The sequence below is a fragment of the Triturus cristatus genome, chromosome 3_2 (assembly GCF_964204655.1).
Source record: "Triturus cristatus chromosome 3_2, aTriCri1.1, whole genome shotgun sequence".
Taxonomy (NCBI): domain Eukaryota; kingdom Metazoa; phylum Chordata; class Amphibia; order Caudata; family Salamandridae; genus Triturus; species Triturus cristatus.
Window position 1 is genome coordinate 946,725,738 of NC_140584.1, and position 26,665 is coordinate 946,752,402.

Genomic DNA, 26,665 nt, shown 5'->3' on the forward strand with positions numbered 1-26,665 from the left:
CCTTTATTGCGCAGCACCTTTAAAGTACAAAGAACATTGACTAAAGTTCTAAGAATCTAACAAAGGGCCAGAACCTCCAGCCATCTTCCTTCTTTTTTGCTGCTGCCCAAACAGATAAGTTGTGTGTGCCTTTGCTCTGACGGCTGTTTGTTTTTAAATTTATAAAGTGTATGTTTGTTGTTTAAAATACATATGTGTATGAATGCGCTTTAATCTACTTTTAAAGTTAAAGTACGCATAGGTATTAAGTTTAAATGTAAGTTGTTGACTGTGTAAAATTTGATTGTGTGTATTTAAGAATAAATATATTTTTTAATATGTATGGTCTAACAGTAGGATTTTAAAAATCGATGTAAGGCTAATAGAATGAGTGCTTATGTGGAACAGCTCATTTTTATGTTTGGAAGTTGTTTAATGTTAATGAGTTAATGCGGGAATACTGCGACGCGCTGCTTGTGTAAACTCGTTTTGGCAGCGTGTAGTGAATCGGCGGCATTAAGAAAATGCTAAATGCGATACCAAGTTTATTTTATGGCTGGATCTGTGTTTTCAAATCAAGGCTGTATTTAAAAGTAACTCACCGTTGCCCCAAGCGCGCGCAGTGAAATATGTCGTCACTATGCTTTCTGACAGCCATGTCTGGATCAGGCTGGTTGTGCAGTAGTTCACGGGGTTGACGTTCATGACTACGTACGCACGCCGATTTTGACGCATGCACAAGCGTAGTTGTCAGTTTCTAGTCGGGAAACTGAAAAGAAAACATGCAGTTTTCGCGTCGGAGTGAATTTGGTGTTCATTGTGAATCGGACTCTATTTGAGGGTTTATGTGAGTGTGATATTATAATTTGACAAGTATAGGATTCATTTTAAAGGAATTTTGTGGAAATATTTTTAGAAAAGAATATTTGATATTATCATATAATAAGAACTTTTATGGTTTACAGCTCATTATTTAATAGTTGGGTAATATAAAGGCATCCTTTGGAGTGACTAATTAGTGGAAAATAGTAAAGGGTAAAATGTCGGAAGAAAATGCCAATAGACAAGTTGACATGGGCTTGGAGGAAAAATAATTGGCAATATGTTAAATAAATTTGCATCTGATTAAAAAAAAATGTTACAGAAATTAGAGGATTTCATAAAAAATAAGGGGAATTCCTCCCAAGAGGAGTGTTTTTGGTCAGCTGGAGAAGGACCAGATCCTATGTTGAAAAAGGGAGGAAAAGTTAGTAGGAAAAGAAAGAATTTGGATGCAGATGGTTTTAGGAATAAGAAAGCAAAGTCTGCATTTGCTGATGTGGGATTTCATAAACGTACGAAACATGGAAATGTCGAGGACACACAAGGAGACCTTGTTAGAGGTCAGATGACTTCAGATTCAAGGATGAAAAGTAGTAGAAGACATACTACTATTTTATGTGAGGAGTCATCTGTTAGTGAAGAGATTGAGCGGAGTTCCTCTTCTGATTTTGATTCAGAGGTGGAAATTGTGGATAAAGAAATGTCAGTAGACAACAAAACAGGTGATAAGGCGGATGGCCTTGGTGGAGTCATGGACCCTCTTGGGGAGTCAATGTTTGACCCATTGATGTTGAAGCATCCTCGGTCTCCTGAATGGAGTCCGGCTCCTCATGTGGCTGAATATGTAGAGTCGTGGTTAAGGAAGCAGATTCCTAAGGATGTGAAAATGAGGCTTTGTTCCGAATGTCCTCGTCCTAATTTGGCAAAGAAAATTGTCATGACTCCTGATTTTGACGCTAAAATAATAGCATTCATTGGAAAAGGAGGTAGAGATCCAAGGAAGGGTCTAGACAAAGGTCTAAGAATGTGCCAAGATAGACTCTTAGTTTTGGCTGGCCCGCTCACTAAGATCTTTGATATGGCCGAAGAGGCTTATGTAGGGAAGAAAGATTTGAATGTAGAGGAGTTGAGAGAATGGATTCAGAGAGCGGCCTGTTTGTTAGGTAATGCGAACACTGCCATTTCTGTGGAAAGGAGGTAGAGTATCCTTCTCAAGATAGATCCAAAATTAGCAGAATTAGCTAATAATGAAGTTGTCTTGGAAGCCAATGGCATGCTATTCGGAGAGGCATTCTTTAAAGGAATGTCTAAATATGTTGGGGCTTTTAGCTCTCTTCAAAAATCATTTTTGGTGGGGCTGGGCGAATTAGAGGTAGATTCCCCAGCCGTGGACAAGGAATTACAAGGACCTAATTTTCAAGGGGGTTCAGACCCTACCACTACCAGACACAATCTGGTTACCAACTACTACCCGCAAAGACAAAGAGAAAATTCAAGAGGGAATAGAAGAACAAGAGGATCAGGTAAGACAAGGCCATATTATTACCCATGGGCGGCAGATTTGCCCAATTTTCTCAGAATTAGTGTGTGATAACAGGGGACCCGTGGGTTATTCAGACAATCTTGGAGTATTACATAGATTTCGTAGAGGAATAGGTTCAGAATCATAGTCCACCTATGATAAGATTCGATTAAAAACTAACAGAATTAGTAGAAACAGAGGTCAGAGAGTTGAGAAAGAAAGGTGCAATTGTGAAATAATTGGATGTTTGTGTAGGATTTGTAAGTAATAGTTTTCTAGTGGAAAAGAAGGAAAAAGGTATGAGACCTGTCATAAATTTGAGGCAATTAAACAATTGGGTAGAATATCATCATTTCAAGATGGAAGGAATGTATATGCTGAGGGATGTATTGCAGACGGGAGATTGGATGACCTGTCTAGATTTGAAGGACGCTTACTTAACTATTCCGATTTGGATAGAACATCCGAGATTTCTAAGGTTCAGATGGGGAGGAAGGTTTTTGAAGTTTGTCGGTCTCCCCTTTAGGTTATCCTCGGCCCCGTGGTGTTTCACCAAAATGCTCCATCCAGTTGTTGCCTTTTTGAGAGAGAGGAATTTGTGCGATTATTTGGACGATATCTTAATTATGGATCAGGAGAAAACGAGAGTAGAAGATCACACGAAGTTGGCAATAGATCTATTGGAGAGTCTTGGGTTTGTAGTAAACGGAGAGAAGTTGTGTTTAATTCCAAGTCAGGAGACACAGTTCTTGGGATTTTTGATAAACACGATTCGAGGTCAGTTGAGATTTCCTATGGAAAAAATAAAGAGAATAAGGAAGGAGATTCGAAGAGTTTTGTTGTTAGATGTGATTTCGTGGAGAATGTTGGCAAGGATTATAGGATTGTTGTCTTAGACTATTCAAGCTATTTTTCCGGGACCTTTGAATTATCGTGCACTTCAAAGGTTAAAGATTAGTCATTTAAGGCGAGGTATGAAGTATTCAGAGGAAATTACTCTTTCAGAGGAAGCAAAGTTAGAACATCTTTGGCGGCAAAAAAATATGGAGGCTTGGAATGGGAAAGCAATTTTCGGAGTAAAGCCGGAATTGAATATAGAATCACATGCGAGTTTGATTGGCTGGGAGCTCGATGTGGTGCGACATGGACAGGAGGAATTTGGATTGTGGAAGAAAAGAAAATGCCCATAAATTGCCTGGAATTATTTGCAGGGTCTTTTGTGATAAAGAGCTTTACAAAAGACAAGGCATGCTGTTCAGTCCTGTTGAGATTGGACAATGCCTCAGTGGTGAGATGTGAACAAATTAGGGGGTCCAAGATCAAAAGATCTGGCAGATCTAGCAAGAGTTTTTTAGGCTTATTGTTGGAGTGAGAATATCCTGGTTCAGGAGGAGCATATTCCAGGTCTGAGGAGTGTGGAAGCAGATTAGTGCTTGAGGAATTTCATGGATTCCAGCGATTGGAGCCTTCACAGGTCAGTGTTTTTGAGGTTGATGGAAATTTGGGCACCTTGTTATGTGGATCTGTTTGCGAACAGGAGGAATACCCAGTTGGTGACATTTTTCAGTTGGCGTGCGGATTCAGCGGGGATAGATGCTTTCAGACAAGATGGGATTCCCTCCTTTTGTCATGATAACTCAAGTGACCTTGTTGGTACGCAAATGGAAGGAACCGGTAGTATTGATAACTCCAATTTGGCAGTCTCAAGTTTGGTACCCAATTTTTCTAGAAATGTCAATAGATTTTCCAATTTTGCTTCCCATTGTTTCAAGACATTTTGATGGGTCCGTTGGGGGAACATCACAAATTGGTGTTATCGGATCAGTTGAGACTGATGGCATGGAAAATTTCAGGCGAGTCTGGGAAGTGCCTGGACTTTCAGAAGAAGCTTCTAACCTTATTAGAGAATCCTGGCCTCCAGGAGCCAGGAAAATGGATAGATTGGCGTGGGAGAAATGGTTACGCTGGTGCGTGGAGAGGAATTTTGATCCCGTTTCAGAGGATGTAGTCAAAATTGTTAATTATCTAGCAACTTTGTTTGGTTCTGGTTTAGCTTACCGAACTATCAATTTACATAGATCAGCCATTGCTGCTGGTCATTAACTGGTAAATGGTATTTCTGGGGGACAGAATGTTTTAGTGAAAAGATTGATGAGAAGTGTGAGAGTAACTAAGCCTCCTGTGGACAGATATTCATCCGATTGGGATGTTTGAAAAGTTTTATTGTATTTGGAAAAATTAGTAAACAGTAGTGAGTTGGATTTGAGAATTTTAAGTGGTAAACTGACAATGTTGTTGTGTTTGTGGTCTTTCATAAGGGTTTCAGATGTGAAAGCTCTGGATGCCTGTGCTAGGATTTTTAACCCTGAAGGTGTTTGTTTCTATCTGAGCAGAAGAACTCAGAATCCATTTTCTATCCTTATTTTGATGAGCATGAATTTTTGTGCGTTGTGCGTTGTTTGAAGGAGTATGAGAGGAGAACTTCTGGTATTCGTTCTTCAAATGAGAAGCAGCTGTTAATATCTTATAGGAAACTCTAGCAAGATGGGTGAAAAGTGATGAAGAATGCTGGAGTTGATGTGAGCAGGTTTGGTGCACATTCTGTGAGAGGTGCCTCTGCTTCGAAAGCCTTTATGCTGGGTGTGAGAAAGTGCCATCTTTCTTGCATTGTATGCCCCCACTTTTTGCTGAATTGCTGATGTACTTTAACTGAGTGGGCTCCTGCCAATCAGGTACCCAGGGCCTATGTTCCTTCCCTAAAACTGTGTTGAAGCCTAAGCCCAATTGGCATCTCTGCCCACATGTCAGCCCCTGGTAAATGGTACACTAGGTACCCAGGGCCTTGTGACCAGAGAAGGCCCCTAAAGACTGAAACACTTATTGTGCCACCCTTAGAGGCCCTGTCCCCTGACACACACACACTGCCCTTGCAGGCTGAGTGTCTGGGTGCAGAACAAAACAGAGAGTCGACATGGCACACATCCCTGTGTGCCATGCCCACAACACACACTGCCCTGGCATACATCAGCCACCCCTCTAGCTGGGTGCCCTATGCCAGTGGTGGGGGTACAGGTGCATGAGCCCTGTGCCCCTACAGTACCCAGGTCCATTCCTGGGCACTGTAAGTGCAGTGCTGCCATTTAAGAGTATATGGCGCTGGGAGATCGTCAACACGAACTCCACAGCACCATGATGGCTACACTGAAGACTGAGAAGTCTGGTACCAATCTTCGCAGCACATTAAACCTGCACTGATGCCAGTGTGGGATTTAATGTAAAATGCACGACAGAGGGCATCTTAGAGATGCCCCCTGAACCTAACCTACAATCCACGTCTTGTCTGAGGGGCAGCCTAGGTTGCCACACAGCAGACATGTTGTTGGGCCCCTGGGTAGAGAGCCATCCTCTCTCCTGAGCCTGCAACAATGCACATCCTGGGCGAGGTGCTTGGTCTCCTCCCCCAGGATGGGCAGGGGAAGCTTCAAAGGCATGCCGCCTTTGTGAGCTTCTCCAGGCAACTTGCTGTACTAAGCAACTGGCCCCTATCGGTTCTGACCCCCACTCTGGTGGGAAGACTGTCCGGAAACCCCAAGGAAGGAAAGGGGGTGTTCCAGCCTCTGCCAACCCCACCCCACAGGTGGGGGAGGCGAGGTGAAGCACATCTCCGGGCTCTCGCCATCTTGAAGATAATCAGGACTAGGCTACTGCCCCCCACCCACAGGAGAGTGGCAGGATAGGGGGTGTACCTACCCCAGGGAGGGGACCCATTGGTCCCTGCCCTTTACCTACCTGTAAAGCCCCTATATTTAGTATTTAGGGGCACCCTGAACCTTCCTTCCTCAGATTCTGAAACAAGCAAGAAGATCAAGAAACAAGAAGACCTGCCGTGCAGCTGCTAACAAGAGGAAGACACCAACTGATTTGGCCCCAGCCCTACAGGCCTGTCGACCCTCGAACCTGCTCCTGCTAAACCCCAGCGTCTCCAGTGGTCAGCAACCTCAAAAACCCCGGATGACCTGACTACCTTGTGACTAACTAACTGGGACTCCCACGAGCAGTGGTACTGCTCAAAGCAAGTAACAAGCCCCTGGCATAAGCCAGGAACCGCGACTCCTACACACTCTGCACCCGTCAAGCTTGGCCTGTGCTGGAGTGAACAAAGACCATGAGGACGTCCCCCCGGCGACTTTGACCCCGAATCCAGCATCCAAGGACCCACCTCGACACTCCTGAAGACGCCTGCAGCCTCAGAACCAGGGACCCCTCCAACCGTGACCAGCAGAGGGTAAGATTTCCCGACGCCAAAAGGCACCCCTGCTCCCGGCGCCCTGTGCTCAACTCCTGGGTGCTTACCTATCCTCCAACTACCCAACTTACCTCTCGAAATGGTGGTCGCACCTGAAGAATCTTCATCCCCGAGCTTGCAGCCTTTGTTCGACCTTGAGCTTCTTCATTGAAATCCATTGAGCGCCCGACGGCTCAAAAGCACCCTGCACCCAGCCGCCCGAGTGCCCCTGGCAGTGCAACCTCTACTCTAATCTACTTCGCCATTTTCCCTGAGCAAGTGACCAGGAGCCCAGCTCCCACAGCCGCGTGGCCTGCTAGCCAGCAGCCACCAACCTAAGGCCCCCTGCCTCCCATAGGATAACATTGGGCTTAACTCACTCTGCACCCAGCTGCCCCTGTACCGCTGAGGGTGTACCAACTGTACCTACCTGACCCTGGGAGACCCCTGAGTCTATGCCCAGAACATTAACTCTGCCAGTCGAGTACTTACCCAAAAGCCAATAATTCACTTTTCTTCCATAGGGTAACATTGACTGGTTTCACTTGGAAATTCTTCGAAGTGTCGAGTTTTGAAACTTTAAAATATTCATCTAAAATCAGCCGAATTACGAAAGCGAATTAACTCGCCTGTTATCAGGAGAGATCCCAGTGCTGGATCTTGGTGCCCAGCTCTGACCCTGAAAAGTAATTGCAACCGTACTTACCTATAACTTGGATTTTCCTCCATAGGATAACATTGCCTGGTTTTTGCGAGAAATTCTTCTGTCAATTTTGCAAATATTCGTTAAAAATTGCCTGTATAACAAAAACACATTCTTTCAACTGTTTACAGGAGATGCCCCAGTGTTGGATCCAGGACCCAACACTGAGCTAAAAAAAGTAACAATAACCCCACTTACCTGCTAAGTGAATTTCCTCCCATAGGATAACATTGGTGATTCTATGTGAAAAAGTTTCTAGGTGTCAACTTTTAAAATACAATAATATTCCTTAACAATCACAACTGTAAACAAAACGTTTTTACTCAACTGTTTACAGGAGATGTCCCAGGAATGAATCTAGGATCGAGTCCTGTGGTAAGAAGAATAATCCAAAAAGTAATCAATTGCATTTAACTCGAAATTCCCATTGAGCTCAATGTTATATTGTGTTTGAAAGTGTGTTGCCTATTGCAACAACTAACTATTGCATTCAAAAGTCTATTGCCTATTGAAAGTATTTACCTAAAGCATCTCATTCTGAGAAGGTATATTTTGATACCTATTGTTGGGTCTAAAAATAAAACAACTGTATATTTTTATACAAAACCATTGGCCTAGAGTTCAGTTCTCGAGTGTGTGAGACCATTTGCTGACTGAGTGTGTGTACAACAAATGCTTAACACTGTCCTCTGATACTGCCTTACTGCTCGATTAAGCTACCCCTTTAGAGAGTAAGGTTATATCTAACTTTAGCCTCTGCCAAACCTCTGGGGACTGTGGACTCTGTGCACACTGTACCTATTTGGGAACAGTATATACAGAGCCACTTTCTTACACTGGGTGGTGCTTTGCATGATATTTTGAGATTCGCTGATTGGTCTAATGGCTCTGTTTTTCGAAAGTCCTATTTTAAACCTGTAATTAATGCAGCTTCTTGTTTGTTAGACAAGCTTTAATCTTAGCCTCCGGTCTTACCATAAAATGTAGATTTTCATCAGTTTCGATAGACAGAAAATCTGGATTTTATCAAAGACACTGAGGCTAATATTACCACACCTTTTATCCCTTCTCTTGTTTGGTAATTGTTGTTTGTTCTTTCGCAGGTCGAGGTCAACAATGAGAAAGGAAGTAAGTTTCCTGTTAAGAGTGGATAATTTTTTCGTCATGCTGTTGTTATTATGGACTTATGTTTGTGTTATGTTGCAGTGCACAAAAAAGAAGGAAGATGGCTGGAGGTTCGGGTCCTTTGTTAGATTCTTAGAACTTTAGCCTATGTTCTTTAAAGGTGCTGCTATGGGTGGCACAATAAAGGAAGATTGATTTAATATTAGCCTCCGTGTCTTTAATAAAATCCAGATTTTCTGTCTATCAAAGCTGATGAAAACCTACATTATCCTACAGCAGTAGCAAGTAAACCTATGCAAGACACTTCCCAAAATGCATTTAATAATGCTGTAGTTTTATCAGCAGTTCTTTGCATGTTTGAAGAAGTAGGCGCAGATTTTGAGAAAACTAGAATGTGTGGAAAATATGAAATGTTTCTTCGGTTACTGCATATAACACTTTGTGTGCAATTTACATAACTACACGTAAAAATAAAAACTAAACCGTTAAGAAGTGCCATTTTGCCTGGTGATCATATGATCAAAAACAGAGCCTACACAGTGCAAATAATTATTAAAAGGTTCATCATTGAACAGACCTCGTTAAGTAGAGAAAAGATGCTGACAGGGCTTCCATCAATTAGATCAACACATCCCTGGTTGTCCTGGTAGCTGATAAAAGACCATTCAAGACCTTCAGTGGCATATTCTTCCTGTTAAGAATACAAAGAATATGTTTCACGGCATACATTACGCTGGCTTGAACAGAACAGTTTCTCTCCTTTCTGACCAAAAGGAAGTTTGCTTGCGCTCTTGGACTGGAATTCAGGTGGAGTTAATAGCAAGAGACACTTGACCTTTATAGTTCTACTTTCTTGTTCAGACCTTGTGTTTTTGCTTGGTGGATTGTATGTAAGTGACTTGATCAAAAGTGTTTGTCAGCGCAGAATCAAATGCCAGTGTCTGGAAATATTTCTTACCTCTAACACAGACAAAAAAGGACTTTAAAATTGCATTTTACAGGCATCCAGGTATCATGATTGTAGCAATCAAGTTTGTTTTATAGACAAACGATATTTTACTGATATCACAATTATTAACTAAATAATTAACGTAATTAGCAAATAGAACAAAACCTAACACTTTAGCTTGATGTATTTATTTTACATAGAAACACATCTGGCCTGATTGGTTTAAACTGCTTGTGAGTGGATGGTAAGGACAATCTTTGATGTCATCAATGTTTTGGTTTCACTATTTTGGGTTCTGGTGCTAGCTGAAGCAAACACTGCACCCAATTCACCTGAGCAAACATATTTAAAAAATATACACTTTATGAGTCTATCTTAGAACACTGCTTGAGGTTTTAGTCAGAGGTTCTGAAGCAGCAAGCAGGAATTCCTTATGAACAATGTGCACAGCCACACCTTCTGCTATAGCCTCAAATCTAGGGTGGAACATTTGGGTTACAATGTCTGCACTGCACTAGGAAAAATCACTTTCCAGATTATTTAGCTACTCTTAATCCTACTCTCTCTCCTTCCCAAATGGTTGTAAATTACATGCCGACAATTACCAACTAGTTGAGGACAAGTAAGAGTGACACCCAACAGTACCACAGTGGAATGCAGCTTACTAATTTGTTTTTCTCATCATAATACAAAATTCTACTTTCACATAGTTTTCTATAACCACAGGATCACATCAGCAGAAGGGAATGCAACAGACATTGCGGAGGGTCTTTCTTCAGTGGAAAACAAAACATTTTGAATGATACTTCCTTAGATTATGTAATTTCTTTAGGCCTGTGCTTTCAGATACAGAGGTAAAAAGGTGGCATCCTCAGTGTAATAGTGCATATATGCACCAAATGAGTGGGCCTTCATTTTTTTTTAACAAAGTTCTTAAAAAAGAGCGCCTTCGTTATGGGCGAGGTTATGATTCAAATTTAACAAAAAATTCCACAGGATTTTGGTTTTAATTCTTTTTTTTCTTGCTATAATGTTTAAAAAAATAAAGACCAGCCACTTAGAAAAAAAACAAGTTTGGTTATGTACCTGTGGTCCAAGTTCTGCATCGTAGGAATCTTCATTGAAGTCATAAACGCTGAATAATTTCCCATTGCCTGCACAGACTCCGTAACACCCTTTCAAAATAGTATTCTTCATGGATTAAACATTGTAAAATGTCAATAAGCCAGGCAAATTTCTAGAAAATAGTCCCATGTAAGTCTGTCAGATATGTAATTTTCTTCCTGATTGCTGGAAATGTTGTAGTATGATGTTTAATATTTAAATGTTACATTAAAAAATACCAAAATAGAGCCTGTCCCTTGAAGAACCATGGAGGCACCGCTACCCATAATGCCTTGTACTGGCAGTTACCTGTCAGAGCCAGGTCTTTTTTTTATACAAAGAAATGCATTTAAAAAAAAAACCTCAACTCAATAAGCTTAAAGACAGCCATGAAGATTCCTACGATGCAGAACCAAGATAGTCCTTAGCGCTGAATAAAGTAGCAAGCTAAAGATAAGTCTTGCAGCTGTAAGTTGTAAAGAATAAAAGCATGCTGAGGAGTAGCTTAGAAATTTCCAGTAAAAGTGCTAAATTTACTTCACAAAGATTTCTAAGTGTTTCTTGACCAACCCCACCTTCTGCCTGACTATCTGTATCAAAATAGTAGTACCTAGTCAATGTATACAAGATATTTGTTAGTAAGTTGGTAGCATTAAGAATGCGTACTACTAGCCATCTAGCAATTGATTGTTTAGAAGTAGATAGTCTTTGTCTAATATGATAGCAATTATCAGATATCTGAGGAATCTTTCTAATATCTTTCAATTTATCAAATAAAAACGGAGAACTCTTTTCATATATCGAGATTGGAGAGATAATTTCATAGACATAGATGAATTAGGAAAGAAAGTAGGAAGTGAAATAGATTGATTTATATTTAAATCAGAAACTACCTTGGGTAGGTCGTTAAAACTAACCTATCAGAATGAAAACCAGTAAAAGGCTCTATCACTGAAAGAGCTTGCAATTCACTAACTACATGCTGATGTGATTTCTATTAAAAAAAAGGAGTTTTCCATGGCAGATACTGTAAAGAAGATACACGTATATTTTCAAAAGGTGGGTCCATCAGTTTTGAGAGGACGAGGTTCTGCTCCCAAATAGGCTGAAAGCCTTTTTATTGAAGGAAAAACCTTCTTGAAGCCTTCAAGGAAGCTCTTATTACAGGGATCTTAAAGAAAGATGCGTCGTCAAAGTGGATATTTGGCAGTTGATCCTTCCCGTGACAGTGAATATGTAGGCACGGATCCCTTTGAGGATAACATTGCTGGTCTAGACATAAAATCCTAAACACCAGACTCCATGTTGAGAAGGTCAAGACTCCATTTCCTCTATTTTTGCACAATCATCGACATGTCTGGCTTTGAAGCTGATGTTGTCTGTCCTTACCTTTCAAAGAACTGTGAAAGTAAGTGTCAAGTCATTTAGACAACGACTTAAGACACCTGATCCACAGACAATGACCTTTTTAAGACACCTGATGCAACATCAGTCAGGAACAATAGTCTTGTTGTCTTTATGTCAAGGTCAGATTATAATAACAAACAGTGTAGTCATAATGTACGTGTTTTTACCTTATTTGTTTATAAGAATGCGTCTAAGACTAGCATATTGATGTTAATAGCTTATATCAGATATTCCTAATGTCAGAAATTCCCATCTCAGATAAGTTATAGTATAAAAGACCCGCCAATCGACCAATTGTCAGAAGAGCTCCTTCACCCCAGATTATTGTGCAAGATGCTGCCAGAAGATTTTCAGACTGCTGTGATGCTGCTGCATTCCGTTCTGTACTGGAAAGTGATAGTGAACCAAGTCCGTGAGGAGAACTGACTCTGATGCGTGTGTTCCTTTCAAGAGAAAACTTGCTCCTGAATGCTGATAACTACAGTATGTTGTTGTAACAGGTATGCAGTGCATTGATTCTCCAAAAGAAACTCTGAATCCATGCTATGCCACTCCATGCTCTCCTAATACAGGGCATAGAAGTAGGTGTTGCAGGATGACATTTAAACTATGGTAGAAATGTTAATTTTATTCTCATTGTTCGCAACGTGCATTTGCGCTGTTTTAATAGTATTCTTTGTGGTTATTTAAGCAACAGGATGAGAATGATGAAATAAACACTTTGCTTGAAGTGCCTTTTTCTTAGAGGAGGAGGAGAGGGTGTGTGTGTGTCTGTCTCTCGAAATTGGGCTTCTTAATTACCAATACATCGCTGCACCCTGTTTAGGCACTGTTAGTAACCTAAATACTTGGACACTGCTTCAACTATGTTGGTTTACAACAATCTTATAGAGCTATTCTGGAGTCTTAGTTTATGCAACAGTCTCGACATTGTCAGGAATAGTGAAAATGTCTGTGCCTGGAGGACGACTTTTTATCTGAAGATCTCCCTCGGTGGGAATCTTTCTTAAACTGAGGTACACTTATAGAAGCAGGCGAGAGGCAGATCTTTCCACTCTCTTCCTTTTTTTTCTTTCAGTCTGGTCCACTCTGTCTTTCAGTGTCCTCTTGGACATTATTTTATCAATGTTACAGCCTTTAACCTGAAAAGATAGGCCCACCACACAGATCTTGTGGGCATCAGTTGGCCAGGTTTTCTTTTACGTGAAGGACAAATGGTGAACAAAGAAGGCATTCTGACAGAAAATAAATGTCTGAGTCAGGAAAAAACAGTTTCCTCAACAGGAAAGATAAATAGATGTCGAGCTAAACCAGTTAAAAAATATTCCTGACTAGAAAAATGATTTTTCCGCTGAGGTGTGTAAACCTAAGAGGTGTTCAGAGACCTGGCTCTGGTATTTGACTGCCGATATAGTGCACTGTGGGTAGGGGTGCCTTCCAGGTCCTTAAAAAGGGACAAGGTTAATTTGGTCTCTTTTAATACAAGTCTTTAAGGCTGCATTTTTACCTTCATCCACACAATGTTGAAATGTGTTTCACATTAGAAATGAAGTAGGTTTTAAAAGTTAACATTTCCAGTATTCAGAAAGAAAAAGACATCTCTTCCAGACTTACACTGGACTATTTTCAATATATTTCCATGGGCCAATGACATTCTACAATGTTGAACCTACAAAGAAAACTATGTTGAAAGGGAGTTGAGGGGTTCATGCAGATATCTGGGAAGTATTAAACTTTTATGACTATCAATGAAGACCCTACGCAGCAGAAATATTATTTGATGACCTATTTACATTAGCGGTGGTTTGCTAATGAAACTGATTCCTTAGGAGTACAACTAAGTTGTATGTTATGTAACATCGTTCTGTAATATGCATCTAGTATTAGTTTCTTTTCTTTTTGGAACAAAGTGTCCCTAATGCTAAGCTGCTTGTTGTTACTGTAGTTCAATAACGTTATCCTTTAAAATCACAAGCATCAACACTTTCCCTGCCAGCAGGCAGGAAAATCTCCATACATGAAATATATAATGGTAGTTAAACAGCATTAAATCAGTAGACCAGTCTCATCATTGATGGATTTTGTCTAGAGTCTGACAGTGAGTGGGTGCAACTTATTTGCTTCGCCTGGGAAGAGACAGAGTCACATGTCAATGTATGAAATGAAGTTCTACAGACTTGGGATCTTAGATCAATGAATCAAGGATTGATAAAGCGCGGCAAATGACCCGTGAGGTTCTCAAGGCGCTGAAGATACTAGCAGCTTCAAGGTGACCTGTTCATTTGAACAGCCAGGTCTTGAGTACTTTCCTGAATTGCCGGAGTGATGAGAAGGTCCTGAGGTGTAGAGGAAGCCCGTTCCAAGCTTTGGCCGCCTGGCATGAGAAGGAGCGTCCTCAGCTGTTGGCTCGGCAGATCCGAGGGTGTCCGCGAGAAGAGGGAGGCAGATCGTAGGTGTCTGGTCCGATGGTGAAAGGTCATAGGTTTGTTGAGGTTTGCTGGTCCTTTGATGTGTAGGGCTTTGTATGTGTGGGTCAACATCTTAACCTTTTCGGTGCTCATGACGGAACGGTTCAGTCATGAGCGTCGGTTGAGCTGTGCTCATGACGGAACCGTTCCGTCATGACCACGCCCGCGCAAGAAACGGTCAGCGCTGAGCGGGAATCGGCGCCGCATGGAAGAGGTTAAACTGGCATCTCTTTTGGATCGGGAACCAGTGTAGCATCTTGAGGTCTGGGGAGGTCGAGGATGAGTCTTGCCGCCGAGTTTTGTACTGTGGGCAGACTCTTCAGGAGAAGGGCGGTAATAGCCATGTAGTGTGTGTTCCCGTAGCCCAGCCATCTGGTGACAAGGCCTGCGTGACCGTCCTTCTGGTGTTGACTGGGAGCCACCTAAAAACCTTGTGGAGCATGCGTAGGGTGTGGAAGCAGGAGGATGAGACTGTGTTTAGCTGTTTCTTCATAGATAGTTTGCTGTCCAATATGATTCAGATATTGCAGGTGAGGGCTGTCGGGGCAGGGGGTGTGCTGAGTTCAGCAGACCACAATGCGTCATTTCATGGTGAGGTGTTGTTCCCAAAGAGGAGGGCTTCCGTCTAGTTTGTGTTGAGCTTGAGACAGTTGTCTTTCATCTAGTTGTCAACGTTCATCATACATCTATGGAAGTTGGTTCTGGTGGTGGTGGAGTCTTCTGATAGCGAGAGAATGAACTGGGTGTCGTCGGCATAGGAGATGATGTTGAGTTGTGCGATCTGACTGTCAGTCAGGGAGGTCATGTACATGTTGAAGAGGGTGGAGCTGAGGGATGATCCTTGGGGGAGGCCGCAGATCTTAGGTTCCCAGGTGAAAGGTGGCAGATATGAGGCAATACCTTTGAGTGCGCCTCCCTGGATTCCGATGTGGTGGAGTCTGTTGATCAAGATTTGATAGGAGACTGTGTTGAAGGTGTCTGAGAGGTCCAGGAGGATGAGGGCTGGATGTCGTTGGTGGTTGCGATCACGGCTGTCGCGAAGCTGTGGTTGGCTCAGAATCCGGATTGAGAGGGATCCAGGAGTTTGTTGTCTTCCAGATGTTCGGTGAATTACTGGTTGATTGACTTCTCAAGAACCTTTGTTGGAAAGGGTTGTTCTTCAGTTCTGCGGGGTCGTCGGATGGTTTCTTTAGGAAGGGCCTCACCGTAGCGTCTTTCCAGAAGTCAGGATAGGAGGCCAAGATGATGGAGGTGTTAAGAACTTTCTTGAGCTCGACACCAATCTTCTTGCTCCCGAGGTTGAAGATGTGGTGGGGACAGGGGTCCGAGGGTGCACCTGAGTGCACAACGTTCATGGTGGAGATTGTGACTTGAGCTGTGATTGAGACCCAATGGGTGAGAAGGTGTTCGGGGTTTTTGTACAATGGTGTGAGCAGGCTGATGCTGTCAGCAGCAGAGGGTTCGAAGATTTCATAGATGACTAAAAACTTGCCATGGAACAAGTCCATCAGAGTGTCAAAGAGTTTTTGGAAGGGGGTGATGTTCTCGGCGGCTGCGGGGTTGTCTAAGAGCTCCTTGGTGCCGTTTGTGCTGACTTCTATGCAGTCTGCTAGGAGGCGGTGGTACTGGTTTAGTGCTGTCTTGAAGTTGGTACGGTCTCCTGTGTCTTTTAAGTGTGCCACTTCCTTTCTAGTTGTTGACAGTTGCATTTGGTGGATATCAGCTCAGCGGTGAACGAGTGGACTCTTCTGACAGGTCCTTTGGATTTCGCAGGCTTGCCGGTGGAGACTATGGTGGTGCGTATGTGATCCACTGGGAGACGTTCTTCACAGCCTGTTCTGGGTTGGGTATAGTGTCTGGGAGGCGGTCAGTTGAGAGTAGTGTTCCACTGGTGTGCTGATATCTTTTTCCAGTATCTGTGCATGGAGCTGGGGGTCATGGTGCCAGTGCTGGTAGGTCCTGAGATGGTGAAGTGAACACTGTAGTGGTTGGTCCAGATAGGCTGTGAGATGTGGCTGTATTTGACTCGGTCGCTGGATGTGAAAATGGGGTAGAGTATGTGTCCTGCGATATGGGTAGGGTTGGTGACAAGTTGCTTGAGGCCAATGTTGCTTATGCATTCCAGGAGATCAGTTGTGTTGGTGTCACTGGGGTCATCGAAGGGAAAGTTAAGATCCCCAAGGAAGATGTAGTGCTCGGAGTCAATGAAGATCGGGGTGATGAAGTCAGGGGTGGAGTTGCAGAAGATGGTGCTTGGTCCTGGTGGTCTGTAGGTGAGGGTGCCTATGATGGTGCTTTTTCCTTCTGTGTTAAGTTGGAAATTGAGATGCTCCATTATTGGGGTCGAGTCGTCAGAGGAGGTCATGCAGCAGATGGTGTTCTAGTAGATGATGGCAATTCCACCTCCGTGTTTGTTGGTTTGGTCCCTGTGTGCTATCTTGTAGCCTTTAGGAGTGGCGATGGTGATGTCCGGTGCGAAGGTAGGGTTCAGCTAGGTCTCTGTGAGGACAATGACATCTGGGTTGAGGGATGAGCTAGTGTCCCAGATCTCCGTGGCGTGTTTACTGAGCGATCATGCATTGTGAAGAATGCACTGGAGTTGTGCCATAGCAGTCTCGGTCAGTGTTGTGGGCGCAGGTGTGTTTGTGAAAAACATGTTAATATCTCTAATTATGCAGAAACACATCAGCACTGCAACAAAAGGAGCAAACTCAGATGAACACATTGAGAAAACTAAAACCTTTCCTGTCCGAAAAGGAACTCAAACTGGCAGTACAAGCTCTAGTTATCCCAAGAGTGGAGTATGGGAGTGTCTCTCTGCGGTCTTCCCAGATCCTCAACGGCCCCTCTAAGAGCATCAATCAACGCAGAAGCTGGACGTATTACTGGCTCCAAAAGAAACTCCCATATACCCGGACCTAAGATCCCTTAACTGGCTACCTTTCGAAGCAAGAATTCAACTAAAAATTGCATGCATGCCCCTTAAAGCCATTCATCACAACACTCACAGCTATCTGGCACAGAAACTGGTGCCTTCATGTGGTAACAGAGCGTCCTGAAGTGCCAGTTACCTCTTACTGAAACCACAGATTCATCAAGAAGAAAACATACAACAGAGCCTTCTCGGGGATGGCACCCAGGATCTGGAACGCTCTGCCCCAAGAAACTAGACGGAATCCCTCTACTGCATCTTTGAAAAAAGAAGTGAAATCTATTCTCATGGCTAAATTCACTTGAGTCAGGGTTATTACGATTATAGGACTCTTGATGCTTATGGAACTTTATGTTATTTACTATATACCTATGTGTCTTCGACATTTACCTAGCGAAGCGCTCCGATACCTGCAAGGGTCTTGTTTGCGCTATATAAAACCATCAAAATTTTTTTTTTTTTAAATCTCAAAGTTAAACTGGGATGCATGCAGCAAAACAAGAAGAACAATTACAGTTCTATTAAGAAGCAATTCTATTAGAGCTATTTTTATAGCCCTCAGAGCTTGTTTTAATCTATATTTCTCACCTACTGCAGGCAGTCTGTATCCATGAATTAAGTCAATATTAGTTGGGCCAAAAACGTTTTAAGGCATGGGCAAAGTGGGATCTGGCACAGGGCCCCAGCCTTTCAGGGGGCGCAATAGATAGAGCCTCCTCAGCTGTCTACCAGAGTCATCTCACTTATTGCGACATTCCTGCCCTGACACCTTAGAATGCTACTTAAAAATAGATTGCTTTTAGTACAATTTTTTTTCATTTATTTTTTAGTGAGGGGGTTCTGAATGATGTGGGAGTCTGATACAAGCTTTTTTAAAGAAACGTTGCACCTATGTTTTTCAGGCGATTGCTACATCAATAAAACATTAATTTAGAGCTAAACAATATCTCATTTGTGAGTAAAGGGAGGGGCCCAAATATACTATTTTAATTAATCTAGTGAACTACACCTGTTTCACAATATTGAAACTGTTTTGCCTTCAGGGGCATGTATTCTAAATGTAAAAACATTTGAAACGTGGCACATTTTTATGTTTTATATTTTTATTTGGTCAGTGATCTATCTCATTTGTGTGAATGAGGTTTGTTTGTCATGACATAGGACTTTGCAAAGCTGACTTTTACTGTGCTTTACAAAGTATGTATCTGAGAGAACCGTAAATCGTTAATTTCTCCTCTGTACCTGAAGGAAGCTCGCATTGTTATGGCCAGATGTTTTTTGTTACTTGCACTCTTCCTGTGCAGCTTGTGAAGAAAGAGTACAAAGCTGATGCCTTAGCTTGTCTCCTTGATAAAAGGTTACTAGTCCAGAATTACACAGCTATATCTTTGCCGTACAAAGTCTGAGCCTGTGAGATTATGCAGCATGATGTAATTCTGTGTCTGAAGTCAGAGTATGTATCATTTCCTTAACATAAAAGATAACTAAGTTATATTACTGAGCCTGTAAATTCTGTGTAAACTGAGGGATAATTTTGCTTTGAGATGCTTTAGCATATATGGTTGCTATAACCTGAGAGGAGCCCTGCAGTTAAAACCACGGATGTGCAAGATCTGTGTAATTTGAGGAGTGCTGATGCTGTCAGATAGCTAAACTTGAAGCTTCTGTCCAAGCTAGAGTCAAATCAAAAAACTTTATTGTTTCAGCTTTATAGAACACAGATCATAAATTACTACATAAAAAGTTAAAGGGGGGCATGGTCAACACAGGTAACATGGCAAACCTGTTGCGAGACTGCTCCGCCCCTAATCCCCAGTTATCAGGCATAATTCTCCTGTTGTCCGGCATCCTTAATGAAATGCCAGAGTGAAGGGTAAGGCAAGTCGTCCGCCTCTGGACTGAAGAAACGCAGAGATTTTGCTGATTTGTAGTGATAGGTCTCGGCGGAGCGTGGCCTTAGCTTCACAGAGACGCTGCGTCACAGCTTGGCTGCCATACACGAGTGGAGGAACCCACTGCGTCTTCCCCCCCGAGGGGGCTTGGAGCTATGGGTCGGCACGACAGCGCCGGACTACGGGGACCGGAGCGAGTAATGCAGCTACAGGGGGCCTGGCTAGAGCTTCGGTAACGGACTGCGCCTGAACCTGCTATGGGGCCCGTTATGGAGACGGGGGAACGTGTAGTCTGCTCCGAGTGGGCTGCCTGAAGAAAGACTCCCTCACCTGCTTTGCCAGCCGCTGTAGGATACCTGTGCGGCTGTGCTGCCTGCACGGTGTGGGCTGGACCCGCCCGGATCACGCCCGTGGTCTGTTCTTCTGGGCGGGTTGCGGGCTGCTGCCACGGTGGTTGGGGCTGTGCAGGGCCCTTGTGTGGAGCGGAGTCCCGGCTGACAAGGGACCCGGCCAGGGACCACGGGTTTACTGTGCTGGGACTTCGCAGCCGCATGTGGCGGGAGAGTGGTGCAGCCCTCTCTCTCCTGGAACTGAAAACTAGGCCTGGGCGGTAAATTCCGTTCCGCTCGTGGAAATTGGGTAATTATAACGAACTGCCCAAAATTCCACAATCCGCGGCTTCGTGGAATTTTTTGCTTGTTCACACTTTAAAAATGCGTGTTCGCAAGATATTTCCCCCCTGAGCACGCAAACAGCGCTCGCCAACAGGAAAAAAGCATCGCGAACGGGCGGAACAAGAAATTCCGCGTGTTCGCGGAACTCTGCGTGCTCGCGGAGATTTTTTACCGTTTCGCGGAGCTTTGCGTAGTACGACTATGCAAATTCCGCCCACCGGCGGAGAGGCCGCAAAGTTATCCTGGGAAATACCACCGCAGGAGAGACTATCTGTGGTGAAGTGGTGGTGACGCCGTGAAAGTGGGCTTGCTCCGGGTGAGACGTGGTAAGTAGTCAGTTGGGTCCTGCATTACCCGTTTACTGTGAGCACTTGTAGTAGAACTGGGCCAGGAGAAGATCTTAAAGGAACCTCTGTTGGGTTGGCCCAGGTGGAGGTGCGGGGGACCTGACATAGCCACAGGCAGATCAACTGATGGCATTGGAAGTTACAAGAGAGGCTCGTCCCCCAACGGGATGGTGATTAAGAGGAACAAACCATGAGGAGGGCACACGCACTGGCCTATGGGTCTTGGGACTCCGCGATTGGATAAAACACAGGGCTGTGGTCTGGGACAGGAAGGGCGAGCACATACACACCTGCAACGACTGATCTGGTGGCACACGCCCACATCGTGGGAGACAAGGCCGGCGCCCAGAGTTGCAGCTGTGTGTAAGTGGAGAGAGCCTTTATCGTGAAGCGGAAAAATATAATGCATGGGATCTGTTTGTGACACAAGCCGGAAGTTTGTGATGAGGTACCATGAGCGGACACGTCCAGTGAGATGCTTTTAAGAGAAAGACACAGGATCGTGGTTGTGTGCAGCCGGACTGTGGTTGCAGGACAGCGGTAGGTTGGACACAACCCCTGAATGCTGCATGACCTGTTGGGGACGACAAGCACGGTTCACATGGTAACATTGTAAAGTCGCTGGGTGATCGGCGAGATCATATCTGGTGTTTGGCCTGGTTTCATCGGAGGACTGAGGCAGCTGGAGCATACTAGTGACCCCAGCAGGCCTGATGGGTCGCACCAGGGGGGCCAGATCGAGGACCTCCTCCCATAATGCTTGTTCGGTAGATATGGACCCAGCACACTCGCAAACAACCAGATCCCCTGCAGGATCGACTGGATACCACCTTCGCTGCAATAGAGCACTCTAGAGAGTCAGTGGAATCCAAAATCGACAAAGTTGCGCTGGATCTTACACTGCTGCATGTAGACCATAGGAAACTGACGGACAGGGTCACCACTGTCGAGCAGGATATCACGGAACTGAAACCAGCCGCGGAGTTATTGGAAAAACAACAAAATGTGCATGAAGCTGGAATACGCCAATTGGAGGAAAGAGTGGAGGACGTGAAGGCCGTTCCAGAAGGAACAACGTCCGCCTGATAGGGCTGTCGGAAGGTGCGGAAGGCCAGGACGCAGTGGCCTTTCTTGAAAGTTGGCTCAAGGATATATTCTCTCCTGATGCATTCTCTCCCTTCTTTACCATAGAGCGTACACACCGTATCCCGGCCGCAGACCGGCGCCCGGCAGTGGGACGCACCCCCTTATCTTTAAGTTATTACACTTCAAAGACCATGATATGATCCTGCGGGACAGCAGGGAGATTAAATAGGTGAATGTGAAAATCCTTTTTTCCAGGACTATACATTAAAAGGTTCAACATCAAAGAGGTTCCTTTTTCCATGTCAAGCAGAAACTCAGACAGCTCAACATCACATATTCTGCTGTTTTCTCCTGCAAGGCTCCGAGTGGTCTCCGAGTGGAAGACTAGGTTCTTCGATACACCACAGGATGCATGGGATTGGCTGGAGGTGAAGGGACGGTTCACGGGCCCAGGCCGACGGGTGTCCCGGGTGAAAGAACATATAGAAAGATGGCACGAGGGATCGTCGCCGAGGGTCCAGACAGACGCCGGGTCTCATCGGTGGCGCCTAATCCCGAACAGATTCGACAGGAACAGCAGGCAGCGGTCCGGGTGGCAGAGAGAATTGCGGAGGCCACAGAGACTAACATTATGAAGGGGCTCCGGTTCACACATCGAAGATGACGTCGAGTCGGCAGCGGGCCTGTCAGATGCTGTGTCTCTGCGAATGCCGGATGTGACGCCACAGACTGCGGATGGTATTGTGTAATGGTTGGATACTCTGGTGCTGCTGCCCCCTTACTAAAACTGCATGCCAGACGTCTTAGTGGCATTTGGTCCTCTTACACATTTAATTGCTTAATATAAGATGGGAATAATTTCACTGTATGGACACGTTTAGGTATATAAATGTAGGTGGCAGCCCTTTGTGGAACGGTCTGTCCAAATGCCTGGATTGGTACTAAATGGGGATCTTTTGGGTGGCAGGTTTGAAGTGGCTTCAGACCCCCTTATACCTTTCTTGTTAAGGTAACCAGTTCACTCGTACTGACGGGTAGTTTCTTTGTCAGGGTTTGGGTAGTACCTCTCTAGCTTTGTGGGGACCGCTCTATTGATGTTTTATGGTTATTGGATAGTTATTTTTTTTTCTTTTTAGTTGCAATGTTGGGTTATTCTTCGGAAGGGCTCTGAGAAGATGCCATATTTTGTCATATTATATAGGCTGTACTAATTGTTTATCTCAGACAGGGCAATGGCTGATCACACTATACTTACTTGTAATGTGCGGTTTATTCCGACATCAAGCGGCATAATATATGCATTGCCCTATTGCAGGAAACACACCTAAATAAAGTTGTAGTAGCTCTGCTGCAAAGGAGATGAAGGGGGAGGGTTTATGCCACTGATTACTCTCTGTGCGCACGGGGGGCAGGTCCTCAAATGGATACGCCCGGGCACGCCATTTGTGGCAGAGGAGGTCCTTGTTGTCAAGGACGGCAGATATGTTTTTTTTGAAAGGTTGCTTAGACGGGGGTTACGTATTGTTAGGCAGTGTGTATTCCCCCAATGTAGATCAAGGGCAATTCTTTAGCTCGCTCTCTTTAGAACTGACAAAATGATCTGACATCCCATGGTTGATTTGGGGCGATTCTAATAGCGTCTTAGACACAAGTTTGGACAGATCCTTCCCTCCCCTACGGTGTACAGCCGCTTCAGCTAATTCAACAGTGCTGGGTGCTTAGATGAGGGGGTGGGACCTGGTTGATGTCTGGAGATATCGAAATCCTGTAGGGAGACTATATTCATTTTATTCAGCGCCCAATGCTTTTTTTATATGTGCGCCTGGACAGGTTTCTATGTTCACCCTCTTTGCTTTCTTATGCGAAGGGCTCAGACTATTGGAGTCATACACACTCCGACCATAATCCGCATTTAGTTCCACTGGCGTGGGAGGGTGGAACGTCTGCCATCCCCCACATGGAGACTGCAACCGGCGATGTTAGAAGACCCCCTCTTTCAGGAGTCTATTGGGGAGGCCACTGACTATTATTTCACTCTAAATGCAGGGTCTGCCTCTTCCACCATGATTGATTGGGATGCCATGAAGTCCACTATACGGGGTAGGTGTCTGGGACTGGGTGGCGGCCTTAAGAAGCAGATAGATTCAGAGCTCTTAACACTTGAAAAGCAGTTAATGGCATTAGAATCTCAAGTAGTGGCAGGCACACCGGATTCGGCCCGGCTCTGGAGTGCGCGCAAGAACCATACGGAGCTTCTTGAACGCCAACGGTGTCTGAATTTAGCGGCAAACTCGGTGTCAGTGCATGCTAAGGTTGACAGATCTGGGCCTTTGCTAGCCTGGCTGATTAAACAGGATAAAGTCACGGGGCCGATCACTACACTTCGTTCACCGGAAGGCAACATCAAATACACGCAGCACAAAATACATGATGTTCTAACCACCCACTTTACCAGACTATACTCGTCGGTCTTGGTCACCTCAGACAAGGCAATGTGCTCCTTCCTGGATGGTCTTCTATTCCCCACTCTCACTGCAGAGCAGCGCACAGAGCTGGAGACTCCAATTTCGTTGCAAGAGGTAAAGGGCACAATGCGGGCCCTGCCTACTGGGATGGACCCAGGTCCGGCTTCCCTCACGATATCTATAAAGCACTTGCTGACTTGTTGGGCCCCCATCTCTTTGAAGGTGTATACTGAGGCCTTCGAGGGTGCCCCTCCCCGGCCTCCTTGACAGAGGTGACCCTAATCACAGTCCCAAAACCGGACAGAGACCTCACACAGACAGGCGCTTACCATCCTTTGGCATTGCTGAATGGAGATTATAAGATTTTGGCAGGGATCTTGGCGGGCCAGATGGCGCTTCTCACTGCACATCTGGTCCATTCATATGAAAATGGTTTTGTTCTGGCCCGTAATACCACTCAACATACGTAGGCTGTTCAGGGTGATGCGTAGTGCGGCGGCAGAATGGCCTACAGCAGGCTGTATGGTCTTGGACCTGAAGAAGGCCTTTGACATGGTAGAGTGGCCTTACATGTTTGCGGTTTTGCGACGCTTCGGATTTGGACCATATTTCCTCAGTCTTGTCAAATTATTGTACAGAGCTCCTCCGGTACGTGTCTGTCTTGGAACCTTGTTCTCTGAGCCAGAACCGATAGGACGAGGGACTAGACAAGGATGCCCCCTTTCCCCATTGCTCTTCTCCCTGGTCATGGAGCCTTTGGCTATGACTTTGCGCAGTACAGCTGCACAATGGGGTATACCGCTAGGTGAGGAAATGCATGCCGTATCTCTTTATGTTGACGACATTCTGCTGTATATTAGAGATCTGCAGGCGATCCCCCCGGTTATATCGAACACACTCAGGCGGTTCGCCGCGGTTTCAGGATTGGGCGTGAATTGGGGTTAAGTCCTGCCTGTTTCCCTCCAATCCTCATGAGGATGACACCCACTTGGTGGTAGATGGTGCACTGGTGGCCTGGCAGCCAGTCGTATTCTGATATTTGGGAATTCGGATTTACCACACCGACCGGGACCTCCTAGATGGGAACATAACTAGGACACTTGCTGCTATCCGCTCTCAGATAGATTTTTGGAAGACACTCAACCTCTAGGTTGAAAGTCGGGTGGCACTGATTAAAATGGTGATGTTGCCCAGACTATTGTATTATTTCACTAACCTCCCGTTATATCTGCAGGCGTCGTTCTTTTGGCCACTGGAGAGCATGATGAGAGACCTCATATGGAATAATACGCATTGCAGGGTGACTTTAGTCAAGTTGTACCTACCAGTCATGTGTGGAGGATTGGCCCTACCCAATTTCGAACATTATTATCTGGCGTCCCAGATTCAGTGAATCGCCAAATGGGTAGCAGAATTACATCTCCCAGACTCGGCAGAGGGTACTCTCCCATATACATTGGAGAAGATTATTTTTATTTTTCACCCATGCACCAAATCGCATTCTTCTCTCCCTTTACTGGTCCAAGTAGCCCAGAAATGTTTCCACAGAGCCTTACGAAGCATGTCATGCCATATACGCCTGCGTTTCCATTGTTGGGGATGCAGAGAGAGGGGGGGTAGGGTTCGTGTGGTTGACCTCGTGGGGTTGCAGGATGCAGGCATAAGTCAATTAGGAGACCTCTATGAGGGAGGTGCGTTGCGGCCCTTTCTTTCCGTGATCGATGAGGAGGGTATCCAGCCCGGGCAGTTCCTGAGTCACACCGCCTGGATGGCGACACTGGAGTACTATGCCGCAAGAACTCCCGACGCATCTCCTAATACAATACATACATGTGATGGGCACAGGGCGAAATCTTACTAAATGGTTTGTAGAAGCAATTTGTGAACACAACTTAACTGATCTAACACCATTGTGTGGTAAATGGGAGGCAGACCTGACACAACCGTACACATCTAGAGAATGGGATATGCTATTGGAGAGCCCTAAAAACATCCCCAGGAAGGCAAGGTTCAAATTAATTCAATTCTATATACTTCACAGGGCGTATTTTACCCCGGACAAGCTTAGCAGATATTTTAATAGAACAGACGCTTGCTGTCCAAACTGTGCATTAGTAAATGCAGACCTCCTGCATATGCTCTGGTCGTGTCCCAGACTACAAAAGTATTGGCAGCATGTGAATCGGCTGCTACATGTAAGAACTGACAGGGAGCTACCGCATACGTGGGAGGCTTGTATTGTACCGATATTTCCCAGGGATAAGGAACATAGAGTAACTTCTCACTTCCAAGACTTGTGGTTGGCCAAGCGGCTCGTCAAGCGGCGATGGAGGGCTGTAGACGCCCCCAAATTAAAGCTTGGACACAGTCAATGTTGAATTGGGCCAAAGCCGAAGTTGTCTCCCTATTAAAAGAGGATACACTTGGGCTGTGCAAAAATCCCATTTAGTCTGCTTGGAGCACAAATCTGACGGCACTCCATGTGGCTATAGCACCGGAGGACCCCTTAGATATTCCTGATGTTATGTGAATACTGGATGTGTACACACTGTAATATGCTTGTCTACTAGAATGCTCAGAAATGTCTGTCAATAGTTATTGAATACTGGTCCATTGTGCTGCAGTTCATGACCCATATGGATACAACGAGATCTGTCATACTGACATCCTTAGGGTAGCTTTCAAATGTTTATTATATTAATGTACTGCCCTCCCTCCTTTTATTTTTCTTAGTTTTCTTTTTATTGGTTTATTGTTTGTCAATTGGCGGTTATATATAAAGTAGTTTCATCAACAACGCTTAATCTAGGTTGCCTATAGTCATTGGAAGAACAGTAAGTATAATGTAACTGCTTACGGCACGTGATCCGTACTTCTGGTATTTCATCAAGCTGGAAATGGTATT

The 26,665-nt window shown here is 44.5% G+C and overlaps 1 protein-coding gene across 3 annotated transcripts in view; it reads right to left on the reverse strand.

Moving 5' to 3' along the window:
- The window catches only part of MYO19 (myosin XIX), a 349,059-nt gene that overhangs the window by 139,827 nt on the left and 182,567 nt on the right, over window positions 1–26,665 (reverse strand). For all 3 annotated transcript variants that reach the window (XM_085649443.1, XM_085649445.1, XM_085649444.1), the window contains exon 14: window positions 9,014–9,127. In XM_085649443.1, the coding sequence (XP_085505569.1) occupies window positions 9,014–9,127 (114 nt within the window). The remainder of the gene's footprint in view (window positions 1–9,013; window positions 9,128–26,665) is intronic.